The following is a 19,362-nucleotide window of genomic DNA, read 5'->3' on the forward strand; positions in this document are numbered from 1 at the left end:
CTCTCTCTCTCCTTTTGGGTATTAAGATTTGAAGATACTGAAAGGTTATCATGTGTATCTCTTTACCTACTGTCAACACTGTTCTTGTCCAGAGCGATCACTTCTAACTCTTATTTTCATACTGGTTCCTTCACTCTCCTGATGTCCTTTGCAACCATGCCACCAGATTTATGGCAAGTTTCCAACCACTGACCAGTCCTCCTGGCCTCTGGTTTTCCTGGTCTTGGATATTAGTCTCATACTATTTTTTTTCAGTATCACACAAATGAGTGCCATCATTCTATGTCTGTCCCTCTCCTTCTGACTCATTTCACTCAGCATGGTACTCTCCATGTCCATTCATTTATAAGCAATTTTCATAACTTCATTTTTCCTAAGGGGTTGAATTACTTTAGATGATGTATAAGAAAAGGATTCTGAAGGGATCTTTAAGGGTGGATTTTCATTCTTTTGGTCAAAGGTCACGGATTATTTTCCAGGCTGTGGATGTCAGTTTTGGTCACAGAACCAATGAGGTTGACAGTGGAGTGCAGTTACTGTATTTCAGTTACTGAGCACTGACTATGCTGGGGTCATCATTGTTCAATACTATTGGTTCCCTTATTTTGTTTCTCTGTTTAACATAGACGAGTGAGATAATCTGGCAGTTATCCTCCCTCTGATAGACTTAGCATGGTACCCTCTAGTTTCATCCATGTTGTAGTGAACTGCAAGACTTTATCCTTTCTTTAGTTGTATAGTATTCTATTGTGTATATAGACCAAACTTTCTTTATTCATTTGTCTCTTGCTGAACAATGGTTTGTTTAAACACTATGGTTACTGTACAGCTCTGCCATGAACATAAGAGTGCATTTATCTTTTCAAACTTACATTTTTTGTGTGGTTTGGGAGTAGATGTGAAGAAGGGGAACTGCTGGGTCAGATGGATTCTCTAGTCTTACTCTTTAGAGAAGTCTCCATATTGCTTTTCATGTAAGATAAAATTGTTATGTTACAGTTCTTGCCCATAGAACAGTTGTCCCTCCAAAATGAATGTGTTTCTGCTTTCTTAGAGAAAAATTTGTACAGATTCTCCTTCGATGATAAGCTCCAAATGCTATGTTTCACTTCATTTTACTTGAACTTGAGTTTTAGTTTCCTGATCACTATCACTATCACTATCCTCTCGTTGTTCATCGATTTGCTCGAGCGGGCCCAGTAACATTGTGAAACTTGTTACTGTGTTTGGCATATCGAATACGTCATGGGGAGCTTGCCAGGCTTTCCTGTGTGAGCGAGATACTCTCAGTAGCTTGCCAGGCTCTCCAAGAGGGGCGGAGGAATCGAACTCTGGTTGGCCACTTGAACTGTGTGCAAGGCAAACGTCCTACCCGCAGTGCTATTGCTCCAGCCTGGCTTCCTGATGAGAATGGGAATTGTTTCCCAACTCCTCCCACCCCCTGGAGTGACACTGATTTATTTATTTATTTCTCAGTCCCATTTCTTTAAACTGATGTGGCTAATCTCTGTTAATTTATGTTAAATTTTGTTTTGTTTCAGAAAGTCATGTCTTCTAACTTTGTCCTCAAATTCAGACCATTCACTACTCTTTAAATTTGTAAATTTAATATACATAGGATATAGGACATACATAGGACATAGTACATACATAGAACATAGGGTAATTATGTAGATAATTTTAGACTTTCAAGGCAATAAACAAAACAGAATTGTTCATTCATAATTTTAATTTAATTGATTCTCACCCCCACACCTACAAGCTTTTTTCTATCAGGGAATCCTAAAGGACTTACTGTGGGTTCAGGAACCCAAATGATATGCCAATCTCTCCTGATCATGAGAAAGCAGCCATCTCAGTGAGGGTGCCGCACAAATGCTTTATATTATCAAATGATTTACAATCCATGATAGCAGGGACTTTAGTTTTAGACTCCCCCAACCTTCCTGCAAATTTTCTAATTCTCCTTATTCACATAAATCAATGGAGGTACATCTATTTAACACCTCATAGCCCAGAAACCAGGATTCTGGGCTGGTGAGATAGCTGGAGGCCTGGGTTCAAGTAACAGAACTTCACATGGTCCTCTGAGCATCACCAGAATCATCCCCAAGCACCAAACCAGGAGTAGCCCCTGAGTATTACCTGGTAGTAAGACCCCAATCTTACTCCACCCCTCAAAAAAGGAGAAAAGAAATCCAGGATTCCAATCCTAATCTGTTTGATGTGAAGTCCACAATTTTTTCCACTGCTATACCTAAAACCCAAATACAGAAAAGAATGGAAGTAGCTGAATGTGGGAAACAAGAATTTTTCTTTTCTCTCCTTTCTTTCTTTCTTTCTTTCTTTCTTTCTTTCTTTCTTTCTTTCTCTCTCTTCTCCCTCCCTCCCTCCCTTCCTTCCTCCCTCCCTCTCTCCCTTCCTCCCTCTCTCCCCTTCCTTCCTTCCTTCCTTCCTTCCTTCCTTCCTTCCTTCCTTCCTTCCTTTCTTCCTTTTTCCCTCCCTCCCTCCCTCCCTCCTTCCCTTCCTCCCTCCCTCCCTCCCTCCCTCCTCTCTCTCTCTCTTTCTTTCTTTCTTTCTTTCTTTCTTTCTTTCTTTCTTTCTTTCTTTCTTTCTTTCTTCCATAGTTGAATCTATGTCACCCTTCATGTTTAGATTCCTAGGTTAGTAAACAGAACTTCTGTATTGGGGCTCTTCAAGTACTTGTTTTTCCCAGGGATACAAAACCAGTCACACCTGCTAAGTTTCACATCTTCCTGCATATTGGTTTTTATGAGATGGTCACACTAATTCAGGGAATAGAAGGTGCAAGACAGCAAGCGACTGACAGCTGTGAGGGACATAGACATTGGGGGCACATTTGTAGAAATCTGGGTAATAAGACCTTGTAGTAAGACCCCAATCTTAGTGCTCAGGTCTCACTAGAAACTGCAAGATCAAGTGCTTCAATTTCAGAACTGATTCTTGCTTCTTTACTCATCCTGGCATTGGCTCACAGTCTAAAACAGCATGTCTTTTTGTGCTGATGCAACCCTCAAATGGTTTAACTCTGTGCTTGAAAATGTGTAATGCCTGTCTCAGATCAGAGCAGAGAATCCTTTATTTTTCCTTTTGTGTCACACTGGGCAATGCACAGGGGTTACTCCTGGCTCTGCACCCAGGAGTCACTCCAGGCGGTGCTTGGGGGACCATATGGGATGCTGGGAATTGAACCCGGGTCGGCCACGTGCAAGGCAAATGCCCAACCTGCTGTGCTATAACTCCAGCCCAGAGAGTCCTAAGAGAGCGCAGAGTGCCTGGTTTGGAAGACACGTCTTTGTTCTTTGCCAATTACTTATTTAACAAAATTATTTAGGAGTCCAGAGAGGTAGAGTAGTGGATAGGGTGTTTGCCTTGCACGTGACCAACTCTGGGCAGAGCCTGGCAAGCTCCTCGTGGCGTATTTGATATGCCAGATACAGTAACGACAATAGATCTCATTCCTCTGACTCTGAAAGAGCCTCCAATCATTGGGAAAAGACGAGTAAGAAGAGGCTGCTAAGGGACTGGAGCAGTAGCACAGTGGGTAGGGCGTTTGCCTTGCATGTGGCCAACTTGGGTTCGATTCCCAGCATCCCATATGGTCCCCTGAGCACCGCCAGGGGTAATTCCTGAGTGCAGAGCCAGGAGTAACCCCTGTGCATTGCCAGGTGTGAACCACCCCCTCCCCCCCAACAAAAGAAGAAGAGACTGCTAAAACCTCAGGGCTGGGAGAAATAAAGACGTTACTGGCGCCCACTTGATTAATTTGAAGACCAACAGGATGACAGTGATACAGTGATACAGTGAACAACCCAAGTTCATTCCCTGGCACCACATATGATCCTTTGAATCATGCCAGGAGTAATCTATGGAGTGCAAACCTGAGAGTAGTAATACCTGAGCACCACCAATGTGGCCTCTAACCAAAAACCCAAAATGAAATAAAAACATCAAACTATTTACGTACTTTAACTTTATTTTATTTATTTGTTTGCCATGTAAGTAAAGGCTTTATGAATTATAAAGATTTACCATGATTTACAAACTGAAGTTTCAGGCATTCAATGTTCCAACTCTAAATCCATCACCAGTATCAGCATAACCTCCAAAATTGGGAAGACATTTTTAAATGATACTATTATGTAGCTTTGGATAAACTATTTAAAATGCCCCTGCCTTGAGTTTCTCAACAGTAAAACAAAGCGAGTAATCAGACCTGTCTGACTAAAGGGTGGTGATATTCTGTGAGCATATATTTACCAACCTCACTTCTTCCTGGTGTGATATGCTCCCAAGAAAAGTGCATTATGGTTGTTGGTTTCTACATATTTGTAAACTCTAGATTCTCCGAGACTTTTATACCATAGTTCATCCTTCCTTCACGTGCAAGTGAAATCTTGGTTTAATCTTTGTTCTTCTCTCATATAAATCATAAATGTCTGTTCCTGAAGTCGAGATATTTTCTGGATGTTTGAATGACTAAGGGTTTTGTATATCTCAACATACCTATCTATTTCTGTATTTAAATGAAAAAATCACAGAAATAGCCTTTACTTACATGGCAAGCATCATAAAAATATGTATTTTTTCTTATGTGTCATTTCAAAAACACACACATACCTTCTTTGTCAGTGTACTTTGATGAGGAAATTAGTCTCTTCCACTTGTCCCCAAGTTCTTTCAATGGCATTATGGTTTCCATAATTTACTTACATTTGGGGGCTACATTTGCAAAGCTCAAGGGCTACCCCTGACTCTGTGTTCAGGGGTCACTCCCAGTATTGCTCAGGAATCCACGTAGTACCAGAAATTGAACTGAGGTCAGCTGTGTGCCAGGCAAATGCACTAACCTCTGTATTATGGAGGGTCTTAGTATTACTAAGTTGGAGGGTCTTCACTATTACTGTGAACCAAACAAAGACCAGAGGGGGCCCTGGGGATCTTGGAATAAAAACTGATTTTGTTGAATGAAGTTGACGAATGGTTTTCGAAAGGGACAGCGAGGGCTGGGGAAATGACTCAAAAGCATGTTTGGTGTGTGGGTTCAACCTCCAGCACTACGAGGTCTCTTGAGTACCAGTGAGCACTGAGCTGAGACCAGCCCAGTGCAGTACGGTGTCGGCGTCTTGCCCCTCCCTCACCTGTCTTTACCTGCTCCCTTTTCATTCTCTTTCATGACACAGGTGTATAATCATGAAGCGACCAGGCTTGGCTCTCTCCTCCCAGCTGGGTTCGGTGGTCTCGCGCTGCGCTCCCACCCGGGACAGCCAATGCCATGGGTGGATGAAGGAGGAGATGAGGCCAGGCTGGTTGGTGATCAGTTGCCGTGTATTCCATTCTCCCCATGTGCCTGTTCCAGTCTCACTGACCTCTCCGTTCCCATCTCCTCCTGTCCCCCTAGTTAGTCTCTCCACGCTTCGACTCTCAGCTTGGTCTCTCTTCTAGTCTCTCAGCTCTCTCCAGCATTGGGGGTAGCACAATCAACATATCGAAGCCCTTCTTGATCACAGATCAGGCTCAAGAGCAAAATACCACCTAGGGGCTTTTCTCTTTTCCTTAGTCCAGTAACTTAATTGACATCTTATTAACATCTTCATATCAGTTATTTTGTATGGACATAGTAAGAGATACATTAAGCTTGTAGAGCGGCTCTCCTGGGGACATCTTGATATAGATCTCAGACTACAGTGCTCAGGCCAGATTAATCTTTCTTAACCCTAGCAGGGTCCTAATCTAGTTGTTACTTTTTGGATCATGACAGAATTTGCTCATGACCATGCTCTTAACTCATAGTTAAGTATTATGGCACTTGGGTCTGGCCAATTTCGATGCCAGGGTAGCTCACAGCTTGCCCTGGGTCCATCCAGTCCCACCTCAGGACCCTGCTTTTAGGGTGCTAGGAACTAAGGGCAACTGCGGCTTACACTGAGAGAACAGATGCCCAGGAGTGAATATTACTCAGAGTCAATTAACTCCCAAGTTACAAAAATCATAGCACTATCTTCTTATGTCTATATGAAAAGGACATGACTCTGAATTAACTATGCAAAGGACTTAAGGAGAAGAGAAAAGCAATATTTACAAATTAACAGAGTCTGATTAGGAAGCAAAAGTGTTTGGGGAAGCAGAGCACAAAGAAAGAAGTTACCAATAAACACAGAGGAATGGGAGCACTGTGATGGGAGTAACCCAATAAACCTAAGCTCCCTGTGGCAAGGCAGAAAGGACAAACCAATGTTATCCTACAACAGGTATTCCCTGCTTCTGGAAAATTTATGGGACACCACTGCATGTTTATGAAGGAGCTACCTCAGTAACTGTTTCTGCCAAGAGGAAGAAGTTTGAAGGGGGTTTTGTTTTTATGACCTAGGGCTAAAAGCCAAAGTTGTGATTGGCCCACGTGTTAATGTTATCTTAGGCTTTATGTGCTATTTGGGTAGGTGATTTTGGGGTTTGGGAATGCTAAGAATTATTTTTCCGTATAAAAGAAATGGCAATTGCTTCTTTGTTTTACATCATGTCAGGTCATAAACGTTTTTGTGGGAAAACTTTGCTATTAGATAGTGAAAGAAACCTGCACCCTCACTAATTCAGATTGGATATCTATTCTCCTACAGCATGGTTTCTTAGGGGATAAATAGATCAGACTTGATCGGACCCATTTCCCACTCTGGCTTTGTTCACAGGTAAATGCCTATATGCCACCATTCTGGATGGTTCCACTACAAAGTTTTAAGTGATTCCCACTAGACACTTCATGGAGGCATTTGCTCTCTGCCAATTATTTCTCTGTGTAGCTCTGTCTGTAATTAGCTTTGCAGGTAGAAGCCTCTCATCATCATTAATTTTCCACTTCATTTGGTCTTTCACTCTTTAGTGATGAAATCAATATCAGAAAGTATTTTTCTCTGTTCCAAAAAAAATTAGGTTTTATTTGAAGACAAAACATGGATTGCTTCATGTTTTCATCAGACTGTGTTTAATAAAAGACACATAAACCAATTTCCAGTGGATTGCTGAGGCATTAAGATCTGCCTGTCAAATGTTCCTTGATGCATCCCTTTCATTTTCATTTTTTTTTCTTTTTGGGTCACACCTGGCGATGCACAGGGGTTTCTCCTGGCTCTGCACTCAGGAATTACTCCTGGAAGTGCTCAGAGGACTGTATGGGATACTGGGAATTGAACCCTGGTTAGCAGCGTGCAAGGCAAACACCCTACCCGCTGGGCTCTTGCTACAGCCCCTCATTTTCATTTTTGAGTGACAACAATGCACTTGTCCTGGGACAGAGATGAATGATTTACACTTGGATTGGTACCCTGATTTATATGGATGATGTAATTTGAAGTATACTATCCTTTACATCACATTCAGGCTTAGGTGATTTTAATTGGGGGCAACACAACTAAGCAGAAGAACAAAAATGCCAACTTGACAGTGAAAGTAAGTTGCAAGCTGCTGACTGGAGGGGAGTGAAGATAAACTAACTGCTAGTGAGAGTGATCTGGGATTTTTGTGAGCATCATTCACTGTCTGCATTTCAAATCCACAAAGGCAGTTGTTCAAACGCTTCCCCCGACACCATCAAACTTCCAGGGTCCATCATAGAAACCCCCCACATTCAGTTTTTGAGGAGAGCATTTCTGGAAGAGAATTGATGAATGAATAGGGGCTAGGTACAAGGGATCAGGCCACGGTATAGTATTTTTTTTCTTTTTGGGCCACACCTGGCGATGCACAAGGGTTACTCCTGGCTTTGGTCTCAGGAATTGCTCCTGGCGGTGCTTAGGGGACCATATGGGATGCTGGGAATCGAACCTGGGTCGGCTGCATGCAAGGCAAATGTCCTACCCGCTGTGCTATCGCTCCAGTCCCAAGGCCCTAGGACTGAAGTTTAAGAAGCAGAAGCAGAAGGTGAAGGAGACACAAGTTTGGGCTTCCAGAGTAAGCGAGCTGGGAACTAAGAACTTCTACTCCATCCTTATGTTTCTATTTTTTCTTTCTTTGTACCCTCCTTACAGAGTAAGAGCCATGGAGCCATCTTTGTCCGGATCCATGCCCCCTGGCAGGTGCTGGCCAGAGAGGCAGAATTTTTGAAGATCAAAGTTCCCACCAAGAAAGTGAGTACATGTTTCTCCTGGTCTGGTGGCTTCCCCAGGATGACCAAGAAAAAATATTTGAAAACAGGGTTGGGTGGGATGGGGGTATAACAGAATTCAGAAAAGACCTACAAATAAAAATGAACATGGAGTTGTCCTAGTTTTTTTTTTTTGCGGGGGGGGGGGCTTTTTGGGTCACAGCTGGTGATGCACAGGGATTACTCCTGGCTCATGCATTTAGGAATTACTCTTGACAGTGCTCAGGGGACCTTATGGGATGTTGGGAATCGAACCCGGGTCAGCTGCATGCAAGGCAAGTGTTCTACCCACTGTGCTGTCACACGAGCCACTGTCCTAGTTTTTAATATTCAGATATTTTAGGGACTCAGGAGATAGTAGAGTGTTTGCCGTTCATGTGACTCAATTGGGTTTTATCTCTAGCACTATGTATGGTCCCTAGAGTACTGCCAGAAGTAAATCCCGAGTACAGCCAGGTGTGGCCCCAAAACCTATATGAATGAATAAATAAAATCAGGTACTTTAGGAGAAAGGAGTGACGCCTGCAAGTAACCATTTGAAATGTCTTCAGGAAGAGTCCTGGCCTGATGACTCTCTAGTTTAACCCAGGAGAGCTATCTGTCCCTTTGTCCATCTGCCTGTTTGTCTCACACACAGTGTCTCACAAACTAGCTTTGTGAAGCTCAACTTTATAATTCTGACTTTTGCACAATTCCCACCTCCTATCATGGATGGATGTCGTATATATTGCCTTCTGGACCATTGCTATTATCATTAGTCTTATTGACACCATCTCCATTGCCCCTGGCATCATTAGAATCAGCAACAACAGATTGGTTGATGGTATTGATGATGCCAGCACCATCTCCCAAAGACCTACTGTCCCTATCCAGAACCACTTATTAAATCCCTTCCTGTGAGATATCATGACCAAATCCTTTCTCATGAAGGATCAAATCTCTGGGTTCTGTTCCAAAGACTTAATAAGACTAACAAAACCTCTCTGGAAAATATACAAGTGTCTGTTATACAATGAACAAACATAGACCTGAATATTAGCCATACACGTTTTGCTGATCAGGATCAGAGAGATAGTACAGGTGTTAAGGCACTTGTCTTGCATATGGCCATGCCTGGTTCCATCTCTGGCACTGCATTTGGTCCCCCAAGAATCACCAGGAGTGACCTCTGAGTACAGAACCATGAGTAAACTCTGAGCATGGCTGGGTGTGGTCACCAAAACATGTGAAGCCTTTAAAGCGTTTTGCTTTGAAGTCAAAGACCCTTGTTTTGGGGTTACGTCCTGAATATCTTGGCTTTACAAGGATACTTGAGAATCCCCAACTGCACTACTGTGCTCTTTGACTCATCAAGTGACACTCTTCTTCCTCCCAAGCCCACTGTGCTTACTAATCTTTGTTTTGCTTCTCGAATCCTCCTTCTACTCTGATGTTCTTCCAATGTGCTGGCAGTGGGACTTAGATCTTATCTTCGATGGAAGGTTCTACATCCTTCCAATGGTGCCTTAGCTTGGCCAACCCCTTTGTTTTCTGTCTTTCCAACTTTACTTATGTCTATATCGATATTTCTTCTCCCTTCTCTGGGTTGTAGTAATATCTATTGCCCTCTTAACTTCATTCAGTTTATTACCTGATCATTGATTCTTGGGAAGAAGGTGAGAAAGATGTTAAAGTCTGTGATCACTACTCCAGGATGATACTTTATTTATTTATTTATTTTATATTGAATCACCTTGAACAGTTACAAAGCTTTCAGGTTTAAGTCTCCGTCATACAATGATCAAACACCCATCCCTTCACAAGTGCACGTGTTCCACCACCAAAAACCCCAGTATACTCCCTATCCCACCCCAGATGATTTCCACATCTTGTGCAGCAGATGATTTCCACTTTACTCTCTCTCTCTCTCTCTCTCTCTCTCTTTGATTACATTCAATTTTTCAACAAAAGACACACCATTCTTATTTGGAATTTCCCCCCCAACAATCAGACCTTCCAAAAAGGCATCATTAGATCATTAGTTTTCTATTGCTGATAATGAAAAGCATGTGATGTCATGTGCAGCCACGACAGCAGCCACGTGATTTTGGAATTCTGGTATTTTAATAGGGCTGGAGCGATAGCATAGCAGTAGGGCGTTTGCCTTGCACGTAGCCAACATGGCCGACCCGAGTTCGATTCCTCTGCCCCTCTCGGAGAGTCCGGCAAGCTACCGAGAGTATCTCGCCCTCAAGGCAGAGCCTGGCATACGACCCATGATGTATTTCGATATGCCAAACACAGTAACAACAAGTCTCATGATGGAGACGTTACTGGGCCCACTCGAGCAAATCGATGAACAACGGGAGGACAGGACAGGTATTTTAATAATTAAGTCCGGAGGGATTTCTGCCAGAAGTCTCTGGGTTCCGAGATTGGTTTGTGTGCATCTGGGATCATGGCCATTCTGGAGCCAAAGGTGCCATTCATGAGTGGCAACTTGGGGTCTCATCTGTGTGGGGAGAAGGGTCGGTCCCACCCCTTTCCAATGAGGCCCCACATCTCTTATCACTGCAGGCTCATACCTCAGTCCAACAGGCTTTGAAAAATGACGGTCACCATGCTGCTGCTGAGGGGAAAAGACGGACAGGATGATCCTTTTTAGCAGGAAACTTAGAGACAGGTTTCTGTCCTCCTCTTCCTATTCCCTCTGTATCACTATCTTTACTCTCCTTTGCATCCGTCTTCCTTCCCATTCTTTTCTCATGTTCTTCCCTCATTTCTTCCCTATACCTTCCACATTCCTCTCTTAATGTCTTCTCCTAGCCTTCCACTCTGTTCTTGGAATATGCTACCATCCCTCTTTTTTTAATCTAGGTTATTCTCATTCCTAGCCTCAACCTCCAAGGAGGGCCTGCTCTGTCCCTCTGGTTTCTGCCATGCCATTTAAAAATTTTATTATTTTATTTTTATTTTATTGTTTTATTTTTAGCATCACACCCAGTGGTGCTTAGGAATTAATTCTAGCTTTGTTCTCAATCCCCATATCATCTTCCTTCTGCCCTGATAGGCAGCCCTGCGATGAGATCTCAATCAATATCTTTGGAAGGGCATAGAAAGTTGCAGGAATGGGAACTGGAGTGATAGCACAGAGGGTAAGGTATTTGTCTTGCACTCGGCCGACCCATGATTGATTCCCAGCCTCCATATGGTCCCCCAAGCACCACCAGGAGTAATTCCTGCGTGAATGAGCCAGGAGTAAGCCCTGTGCAACAACACTGGGTGTGACCCAAAAAGAAAAAAAAAATCCAGGAATGACTCAGGCCTTTGGAAAGTTTTCAGTTAAAGGGAACAGTAGTATGAGGACACACATCCAGGTCCCAAAGCGTTAAATGCTATCATTAAATAGCATCTTGCCAGCACAGCATTGAAGCTATACTATGTAAACATGGCAGCCAGAGTCTCAGGAGAACAAAACCAGGGGAAGGGATGGGTCACTACTCTAAGGCTTCAGATAGCGTGGAAAGAGTGTACCCCAATGTTTCTGGGTCCTTGTCACTATATTGATAGTCTCCTCTGTTATCCTCTGTGGGAATGCAGTAGGCGATTGTGGATCTCAGTATCATTTCAAATGTGAGATATGATGCATCTTGTGTGCAATCAGAGGACCTGCTTCTGGGGAGGAAGTGGGGTGAGAAGGAAACTTGGAGGAGGAGGAGGAGGATGGGAGTGTGTGGTGTGTGGGGAGGAACAGTATTGGGCTCTCCCCCTTTGAATGGGTTTGGTGACCCTCTCCCTCAAGAGTGAGGAGGTCACGTGGCAGAAGCCACTTCCGGGTGGCAGAACGGGGAGACTGACTGACACACGACGTGGGATAAAGGGTCCCTTGATCCCTGGAGTCTTTTGCAGCCAAACACCCGTGGCGGTTTCTCTCCCAACTCAGCAGGTCTCCAAGAGGAGAGGGAAACGGAGAGGAAATTGGGAAATTGAGATCTCAGGTCTGGACAAAGCCACAGCCTCGTGTCCAGGGACTCGGCGTTCTGAACACAGATATTAACTGGGAAAGAGAATCTTGGAAGGAAGCGTTTGTTTTCCAACAACAACAACAGAGGAGCCAGTGTTTTGAGGGACACTCCACATCCCTGCACAGGAAGGTCGCGGGGAGGGCTGCTCCTGGGCCTCGAGAACCTTAGGGGGAGGTTTGCTGTGGCTGGGTCCTCCCTTCTGTTCGTCACCAAGGCGGCCAACATCTCTGCTTATTTCTCATACCTCTTTCTTTTTTTGGGGGGGGGGCACACTCGGCAGTGGTCTGGGTTATTTTTGGTTCTATACTCAGGGACTATTCCTGGCTGGGACTTGGGGGGGGCCCTATGTGGAGCCAGGGATCAAACCCGGGTCGACCACTGCAAGGCAAGTGCTTTAATGCCTATGCTTTCTCTCCAGCCCCTCAGTCGCTTTTTCTTGTCTCTGACATTCCCTGGTTCTCCAAGCTCTACCTCCAACAGAGCCCAGGTTAGGGAGCAAGCAAATGGGGACTCTAACTAGGAAATCAGGTTATCCAATGATCTTGGGAGAAAACTGTCTTGGGTGGGTCCCTTTTCTCTCCTCTAGCAGAGCATTTGTTGCTAGAACTAACAGAGTGACTGCCATTGCAAAGGGTCCCAGGTGTTGTTCCAAGGAGTCTGTGAGCACTTCTGTTAGGAGTCTCTTGCAGCCAAGCAGAGGTGGTTAACTTCTAGCAATTCATCCAGGCTTAAGAAAGCAGATTCAGAGTACTGAATATGGTGGAAAGCTGATGGAAGGAGGAGTAGCCCAGCGGCTAGGATGGCTAGCATGGAGGGGCAAAAGACCGTTATTGCTCCCTTCAATGCTGTAGAGTTGGCCCCAGGTTGAGCTGTTCCTTCCGGCTGTTTCTGTTCACAGTCAACATCTGTAGTGTTGATGGGGAGCCGAGAAGGGGGTTGGGCCCAGTCCTTTACATCTGTGAAGAAGCCCAGATATGGAACTGGTGGAGAGGTGGAAACAGATGGCCTTCAGAGTATGCGTTGAGGGAATTCTGTTCCTGCCTGCATGGTTCCTTGGGGCGTATGTAAACATAATGGTTCCATGGGTGAGGTTGCACTACACTTGCCAGGAGAGAGGACGCAGGGAGGCTGATCTGGACCGCCTGTGTGGGAGGGAATGTGCACGTGCCAATTTTGAGGGATGGAGGGCAAGTGTGACAAGTTCTACTCCTGGCTTTACTTCTGTGAACCTGAGTTATTGAATTCATGTCTTGGTCTATATCCCTAAACAGAGCTGAAGATGGATTACAATCAAAGGCATTATTACAAATGCATTGCTTTGTTAAAAAGGGCAAACTAAATAGTATGCAGTTAGTGTCCGAGCCAGGTTCGATTCCTCCACCCCTCTTGGAGAGCCCGGTAAGCTACCAAGAGTATCTCGCCTGCATGGCAAAGCCTGGCAAGCTAACCTTGATGTATTCAATATGCCAAACGCAGTAACAACAAGTCTCAAAATGGAGATGTTACTGGGCCCGCTTGAGCAAATCAATGAACAACGGGAGGACAGTGTTTGTTTTGTTTAGTGATAAGTTGGAAAGTTCAGGGAAATGATAGAAACCAGAAACATGAAAAATAAGGGCAATTAATGCAGGTGAGACAAATTTTGTTCTGAGATTCCTTGTAGTCAAAGCATAAAGGACTATGGCTCACCCAGACAAAAATGAACATCTTTCTTTTGGCAGAGGAAACAAGATGTTTTTTATTGTTAAGATGTATTTGTTGTAGAAAGGATAGGAGCAATATAAAAAGATGCTTTGACTAATGAAATAATAGAAGGTTCAGGAATGACCTTTTTATGTGTATGGCTTATAGGAATCTGAAAAAAGCATGAGAATTTATTGTAAATTATAGTCCAAGGAGAGAAGTATTGCAAGTTAATTCCGATGAGCTAATTTGAGTCAAAGATAAATGTTAGAAAAAAGATGAAATTCAGGGCTGGGGAGATAGTTTAGATATTGAGGCATTTTCCTTGCCTATGGCTGACCACAGTTTGGTCCCTGACACTGCATATGGTCCTCTGGGCAATGCCAGAAATGATCCCTGAGCACAGAGCCAAGGGTAAGCCCTGACCAAGCCAGCTGAGGCCCCAAGAAAAATAAACAAACACAAAATGCCATTCATTCTTGAATTCTCTTCATGTTTTATAACATTTTTAGATACTAAATTGAATAAATAAAAGAATAATTAATTCAGTTATTTTCTTGAACTTAAGACATACCTAGCTGTTATCTAGAATTTTCTGATAAGCGACTGGAAATATAACTCTAGGACTGGAGTCTATGCTTGGCATGTGTGAGGTCCTGAGTCTGATCCTTGGCACCACGTGGTTCACCAACCACCACTAGGTCTGACATGGCGCTAACTGACCAATGTTAGATGTGGATCTGGTGGTCCCTTGTATCAGCTGTGCTAAAGCAACATCATGTCTTTGGCTGATCACCTAAACCTCTGGTCCCTGCTGCTGGGCTGAGCATCACTAGAAGTGACTTGAGGACCCTTTGAACATTGTTTGAGGCTCCCATTTCCTCCCACCCAAAGAGTTTTCTTATCAATGTGAGAAACTCAGTGCTATTGTGATGAACCATAAAAATTCCAGCTTAAAAAATAATAGCAAAGAAACTTGCAACTTAGCCAATAATAGTTCTTAGGAGGGAACTATTAACTCTGTTAAGTTTTGTAAGTAATGGGAAGTTGTTCTCAGGCACCTTGTGCTGTCTTTGCAGAGACTATGATTTGATAGCCATGGATGACTCTTGCAAAATTTCCACAAGACTCTCCCTCTAGGGGGCTGGAGTGATAACACAGCAGGTAGGGTGTTTGCCTTGCATGCGGCTGACCCGGGTTCAGTTCCCAGCGTCCCATACGGTCCTTAGAGCACCACCAGGAGTGATTCCTGAGTGTAGAGCCAGGAGTAACCCCTGAGCATCGCTGGGTGTGACCCAAAAAGAAGAAGAAGAAAAAAAAGACTCTCCCTCTAGCTCATGGTATCCTCCCTGAGTCTAGTAGTCATCTGGGTCTGGCTCTTAGCCCCTAATGTTTCTTCATTGTCTATAGTCAAGGCATGGGTTAGAATTCTCCAGAGAAACAGGAAAGAGTGTGCGCGCCTGCACATGGTGCGTACACATGCTCACGTGTACGAGTGTGCATGTGTATTATAAGGAATGGACTCAATTGGTGTGGAGGCTGACAAGTGCCAGGACCAGCTGTTGACAAGCTGGAGAGCCAGAGGAGCTTGTGTAGCTTTAGTCCCAGAGCTGGTAGCTTTTTTTTTTTTTTAAATGGCAGAGAGTTTTTTTTTTTTAATTAGTGAAGCACCATGGGGTACAGTTGTAGATTTACAAATCTTTGTGCTTGGGTTTCGGTCATACAATGATCAAATACCCATCCCTCCACCAGTGCCCATTTTCCACCACCATGGATCCCAGTATCCCTCCCATACCCATCCCGCCCATCCCACCCTGCCTCTGTGGCAGGGCATTCCCTTTTGTTCTCTCTCTCCTTTTGGGTGTTGTGGTCTGCAAAAGAGGCCTTGAGTGGCAAACATGTTCAGTCCATAGTCTACTTTCAACATGCATCTCCCCTCCTGGGAGGATCCTCCAAACACCCTTTATTTGGTGCTCCCTTCTCTATCTGAACTGCCCTTTCCCCTAGAATACCCGGCTGGCCTCTAAGCTATGGAGTAATCCTCCTGGTGTTGATCTCAGCTATCCTTGGGTATTAATCTCATATTTTGTTACTTTATATCCCCCAGATGAATGAAATCTTTCTATGTATATCCCTCTCTTTCTGACTTTTCATATTGTACTACTTGTATGTAAATTTTATGACTTCATCTTTTCTAACAGCTACATAGTACTCCATTGTGTAGATGTACCAAAGTTTCTTTAACCAGTCATCTGTTCTGGGGCACTCAGGTTTCTTCCAGTTTCTGGCTATTGTAAAGAGTGCTGCAATGAACAAACAAGTGCAGATGTCTCTTCGACTACACATTTTTGCCTCTCTGGGATATATTCCCAGGAGTGGTATCGCTGGGTCAAATGGGAGCTCAATTTCTAATTTTTTGAGAATTGTCCATACTGTTTTCCAAAAGGGCTGAACTAGTCGACATTCCCACCAACAGTGAAGGAGTGTCCCTTTCTTGCCACATCAGCGCCAGCAACGGTTGCTTTTGTTCTTTTGAATGTGGGCCAGTCTCTGAGGTGTGAGATGGTATCTCATTGTGGTTTTGATCTGCATCTGATGATTTATGATGTAGAGCATTTTCTCATGTGCTTTTTTGCCATTGAGAAAGTTTCTGTTCATTTCATTGCCCCATTTTTTGATGGGGTTGGATGTTTTCTTCTTGTGGAGTTCAACCAGTATTTTGTATATCCTTGATATCAACCCCTTGTCAGATGTGTATTCGGCGAATATCCTTTCCCATTCTGTAGACTGTCTTTGTATTTTGGTCACTGTTTCTTTGAAGGTGCAGAAGCTTCTTAGTTTAAGATAGTCCCATTTATCTATCTCTGTTTTCACTTGCTCGGCCAGTGGCATGGCATCTTTGAAAATACCATTAGCCTGAATGTCATGGAGGGTTTTGCCAACTTTGTCTTCAATGTACCTTATGGTGTCTGGTCTGATGTTGAGGTCTTTAATCCATTTTGATCTTACTTTTGTACATGGTGTTAGGCATAGTTCTGAGCCCATTTTTTGCATGTAGCTGTTCAGTGATGCCAGCACAATTTGTTAAAGAGAGGCTTTCCTTACTCCACTTCACATTTCTTGCACCTTTATCAAAGATTAGATGATCATATGATTGAGGGGAGATGTCAGTGTATTCAACCCTGTTCCATTGGTCTGCAGTTCTGCCTCTGTTCCAGTATCATGCTGTTTTAATTATTACTGCTTTGTAGTAGAGTTTGAAGTTAGGGAGGTTGATTCTTCCCATTTTCTTTTTCCCAAGAATTGCTTTAGCTATTCGTGGGGGCTTATTGTTCCATATAAATTTCAGGAGTGTTTGTTCCATTTCTTTGAAGAATGTCATGGGTATCCTTATAGGAATTGTATTGAATTTATACAATGCTTTCGGTAGTATTGCCATTTTGACAATGTTAAGTGTCCCGACCCATGAGCAGGAGATATCTTTCCATTTCCTCATATCCTCTTTTATTTCCTGAAGTAGCGTTTTGTAGTTTTCTTTGTACAGGTCCTTTACTTCCTTACTTAAGCTGATTCCTAGGTACTTGATTTTCTGGGGCACAATTGCGAACGGGATTGTTTTTTTCATGTAGCTTTCCTCTCTCTCACTGTTTGCATATAGGAAAGCCATGGACTTTTGGGTATTGATTTTATAGCCTGCAACTTTACTATACAAGTCTATTGTTTCTAAGAGTTTTTTGGTGGAGGTTATTGGGTTCTCTAAGTATAGTATATCATCTGCGAATAGTGAGAGCTTGATTTCTTCCTTTCCTACCTGAATGCCCTTATTATCTTTTTCTTGCCTAATCGTTATTGCAAGTACTTCCAGTACTATATTGAACAGCAGTGGAGAGAGTGGGCATCCTTGTCTCATCCCTGATCTTAGAGGGAAGGCTCTCAGTTTTTCCCCATTGAGGATGATGCTTGCTGTAGGCTTGTGGTAGATGACTTTAACTATGTTGAGGAAAGTCCCCTCTATACCCATTTTGGCTAGGGTTTTCATCATAAAGGAGTGCTGGATCTTGTCAAATGCTTTCTCTGCATCTATTGATATGATAATATGCTTTTTATCTTTTCTTTTGTTGATATGATGGATTATGTTGATTAATTTCCGAATGTTAAACCATCCTTGCATCCCTGGGATGAATCCTACTTGGTCATGGTGTATAATCTTTTTGATGAGTAGTTGGATTCTATTTGCTAGTAGTTTGTTGAGGATCTTTGCATCTGTGTTCGTCAGGGATATCGGCCTGTAATTCTCTTTCTTTGTGGTATCTCTGTCTGCTTTTGGTATCAGTGTGATATTCGCTTCGTAGAAACTGTTCGGAAGTGTTTTTGATATTTCAATTTCGTGGAAAAGCTTAAAGAGGATTGGGAGTAAGTCTTCTTTAAAGATTTGGAAGAATTCACTAGAGAATCCATCTGGGACAGGGCTTTTGTGCTTGGGAGCTGGTAGCTTTAAGACCCAGAGTCAACCTTTCCGTGTGAGTCCAGAGGTAGGAAATGACCTATGTTTCAGCACAGGCAGGCAGGTGGGACTCCTTGTCAGCCTCTTTGTTTGGTAAAGAGCTTCAACTGGTTTGAGGAAGCTCACCCCCATCTCTCTCTCTCTCTCTCTCTCTCTCTCTCTCTCCTTTTTGGGTTACATCTGGCGATGCACAAGGTTACACTTGGCTCTGCACTCAGAAATTACTTTTGGCGGTGCTCAGGGGAACATATGGGATGCTGGGAATCGAACCGGGGTGAGTCCCGCATGCAAGGCAAACGCCCTACCTGCTGTGCTATTGCTCCAGTCCCACCCCCATCTCTTTTACTCATGCTACCCTTTCAAATGCTCAACTCATCTGAAAGCACCCTCACAAATGCAGCCAGCATAACACAGCTTGACTGTGTTCGAGTCGAGTTGACATGCAGATGAACCCTTGAAAACTTGCACTGTCTAGATCCATAATCCTCTTTGCGGTGCATTGTTAAAGCGCATGACCTAGGGCTTGGCCTGGAACTCGCGACCGTGATCTTATTTGGGAAAAGTCAATTTACAAATAGAATTTGTTAAGGATCTGAAAAGGAGCTCATCCTAGATTTAGAGAATCGAGGTTGCTAAATCCAGTGACAGGTGCCCTTGTCAGAGAAAGGCAGAGATTTGAGCCACACGAGGAAGAGGAAAATGGACAGATGGAGGCAGGGACTGGAGGGACATAAACCCAAGTGAGGAATGTGGGTCAACCAGAGACGGACAGAGATAGGAAGGACTCCCTTAGAAATTTTGGAGGGAGCACTTTCTTTTTTTTAATTTTTAAAAATTTTTATTATTTTTTATTAAAAAATTTTTAATAGTGAGACATCATGAGGTACAGTTGCAGACTTACACATTTTTGTGCTAGGGTTTCAATTATACAATGATCAAATACCCATCCCTCCACCAGTGCCCATTTCCCACCACCATGGATCCCATTATCCCTCCCCCCCCCATCCCACTCT

The 19,362-nt window shown here is 43.5% G+C and overlaps 1 protein-coding gene across 1 annotated transcript in view; it reads left to right on the forward strand.

Moving 5' to 3' along the window:
- Positions 1 to 19,362, forward strand: part of ANO2 (anoctamin 2) — a 393,938-nt gene that overhangs the window by 73,291 nt on the left and 301,285 nt on the right. Inside the window, exon 3 of the mRNA XM_056108654.1 lies at positions 8,043 to 8,141. Within this exon, the coding sequence (XP_055964629.1) occupies positions 8,043 to 8,141 (99 nt within the window). The remainder of the gene's footprint in view (positions 1 to 8,042; positions 8,142 to 19,362) is intronic.

Source organism: Sorex fumeus, unplaced genomic scaffold, assembly GCF_029834395.1.
Source record: "Sorex fumeus unplaced genomic scaffold, SorFum_2.1 ptg000231l, whole genome shotgun sequence".
In the NCBI taxonomy this organism is placed as follows: domain Eukaryota; kingdom Metazoa; phylum Chordata; class Mammalia; order Eulipotyphla; family Soricidae; genus Sorex; species Sorex fumeus.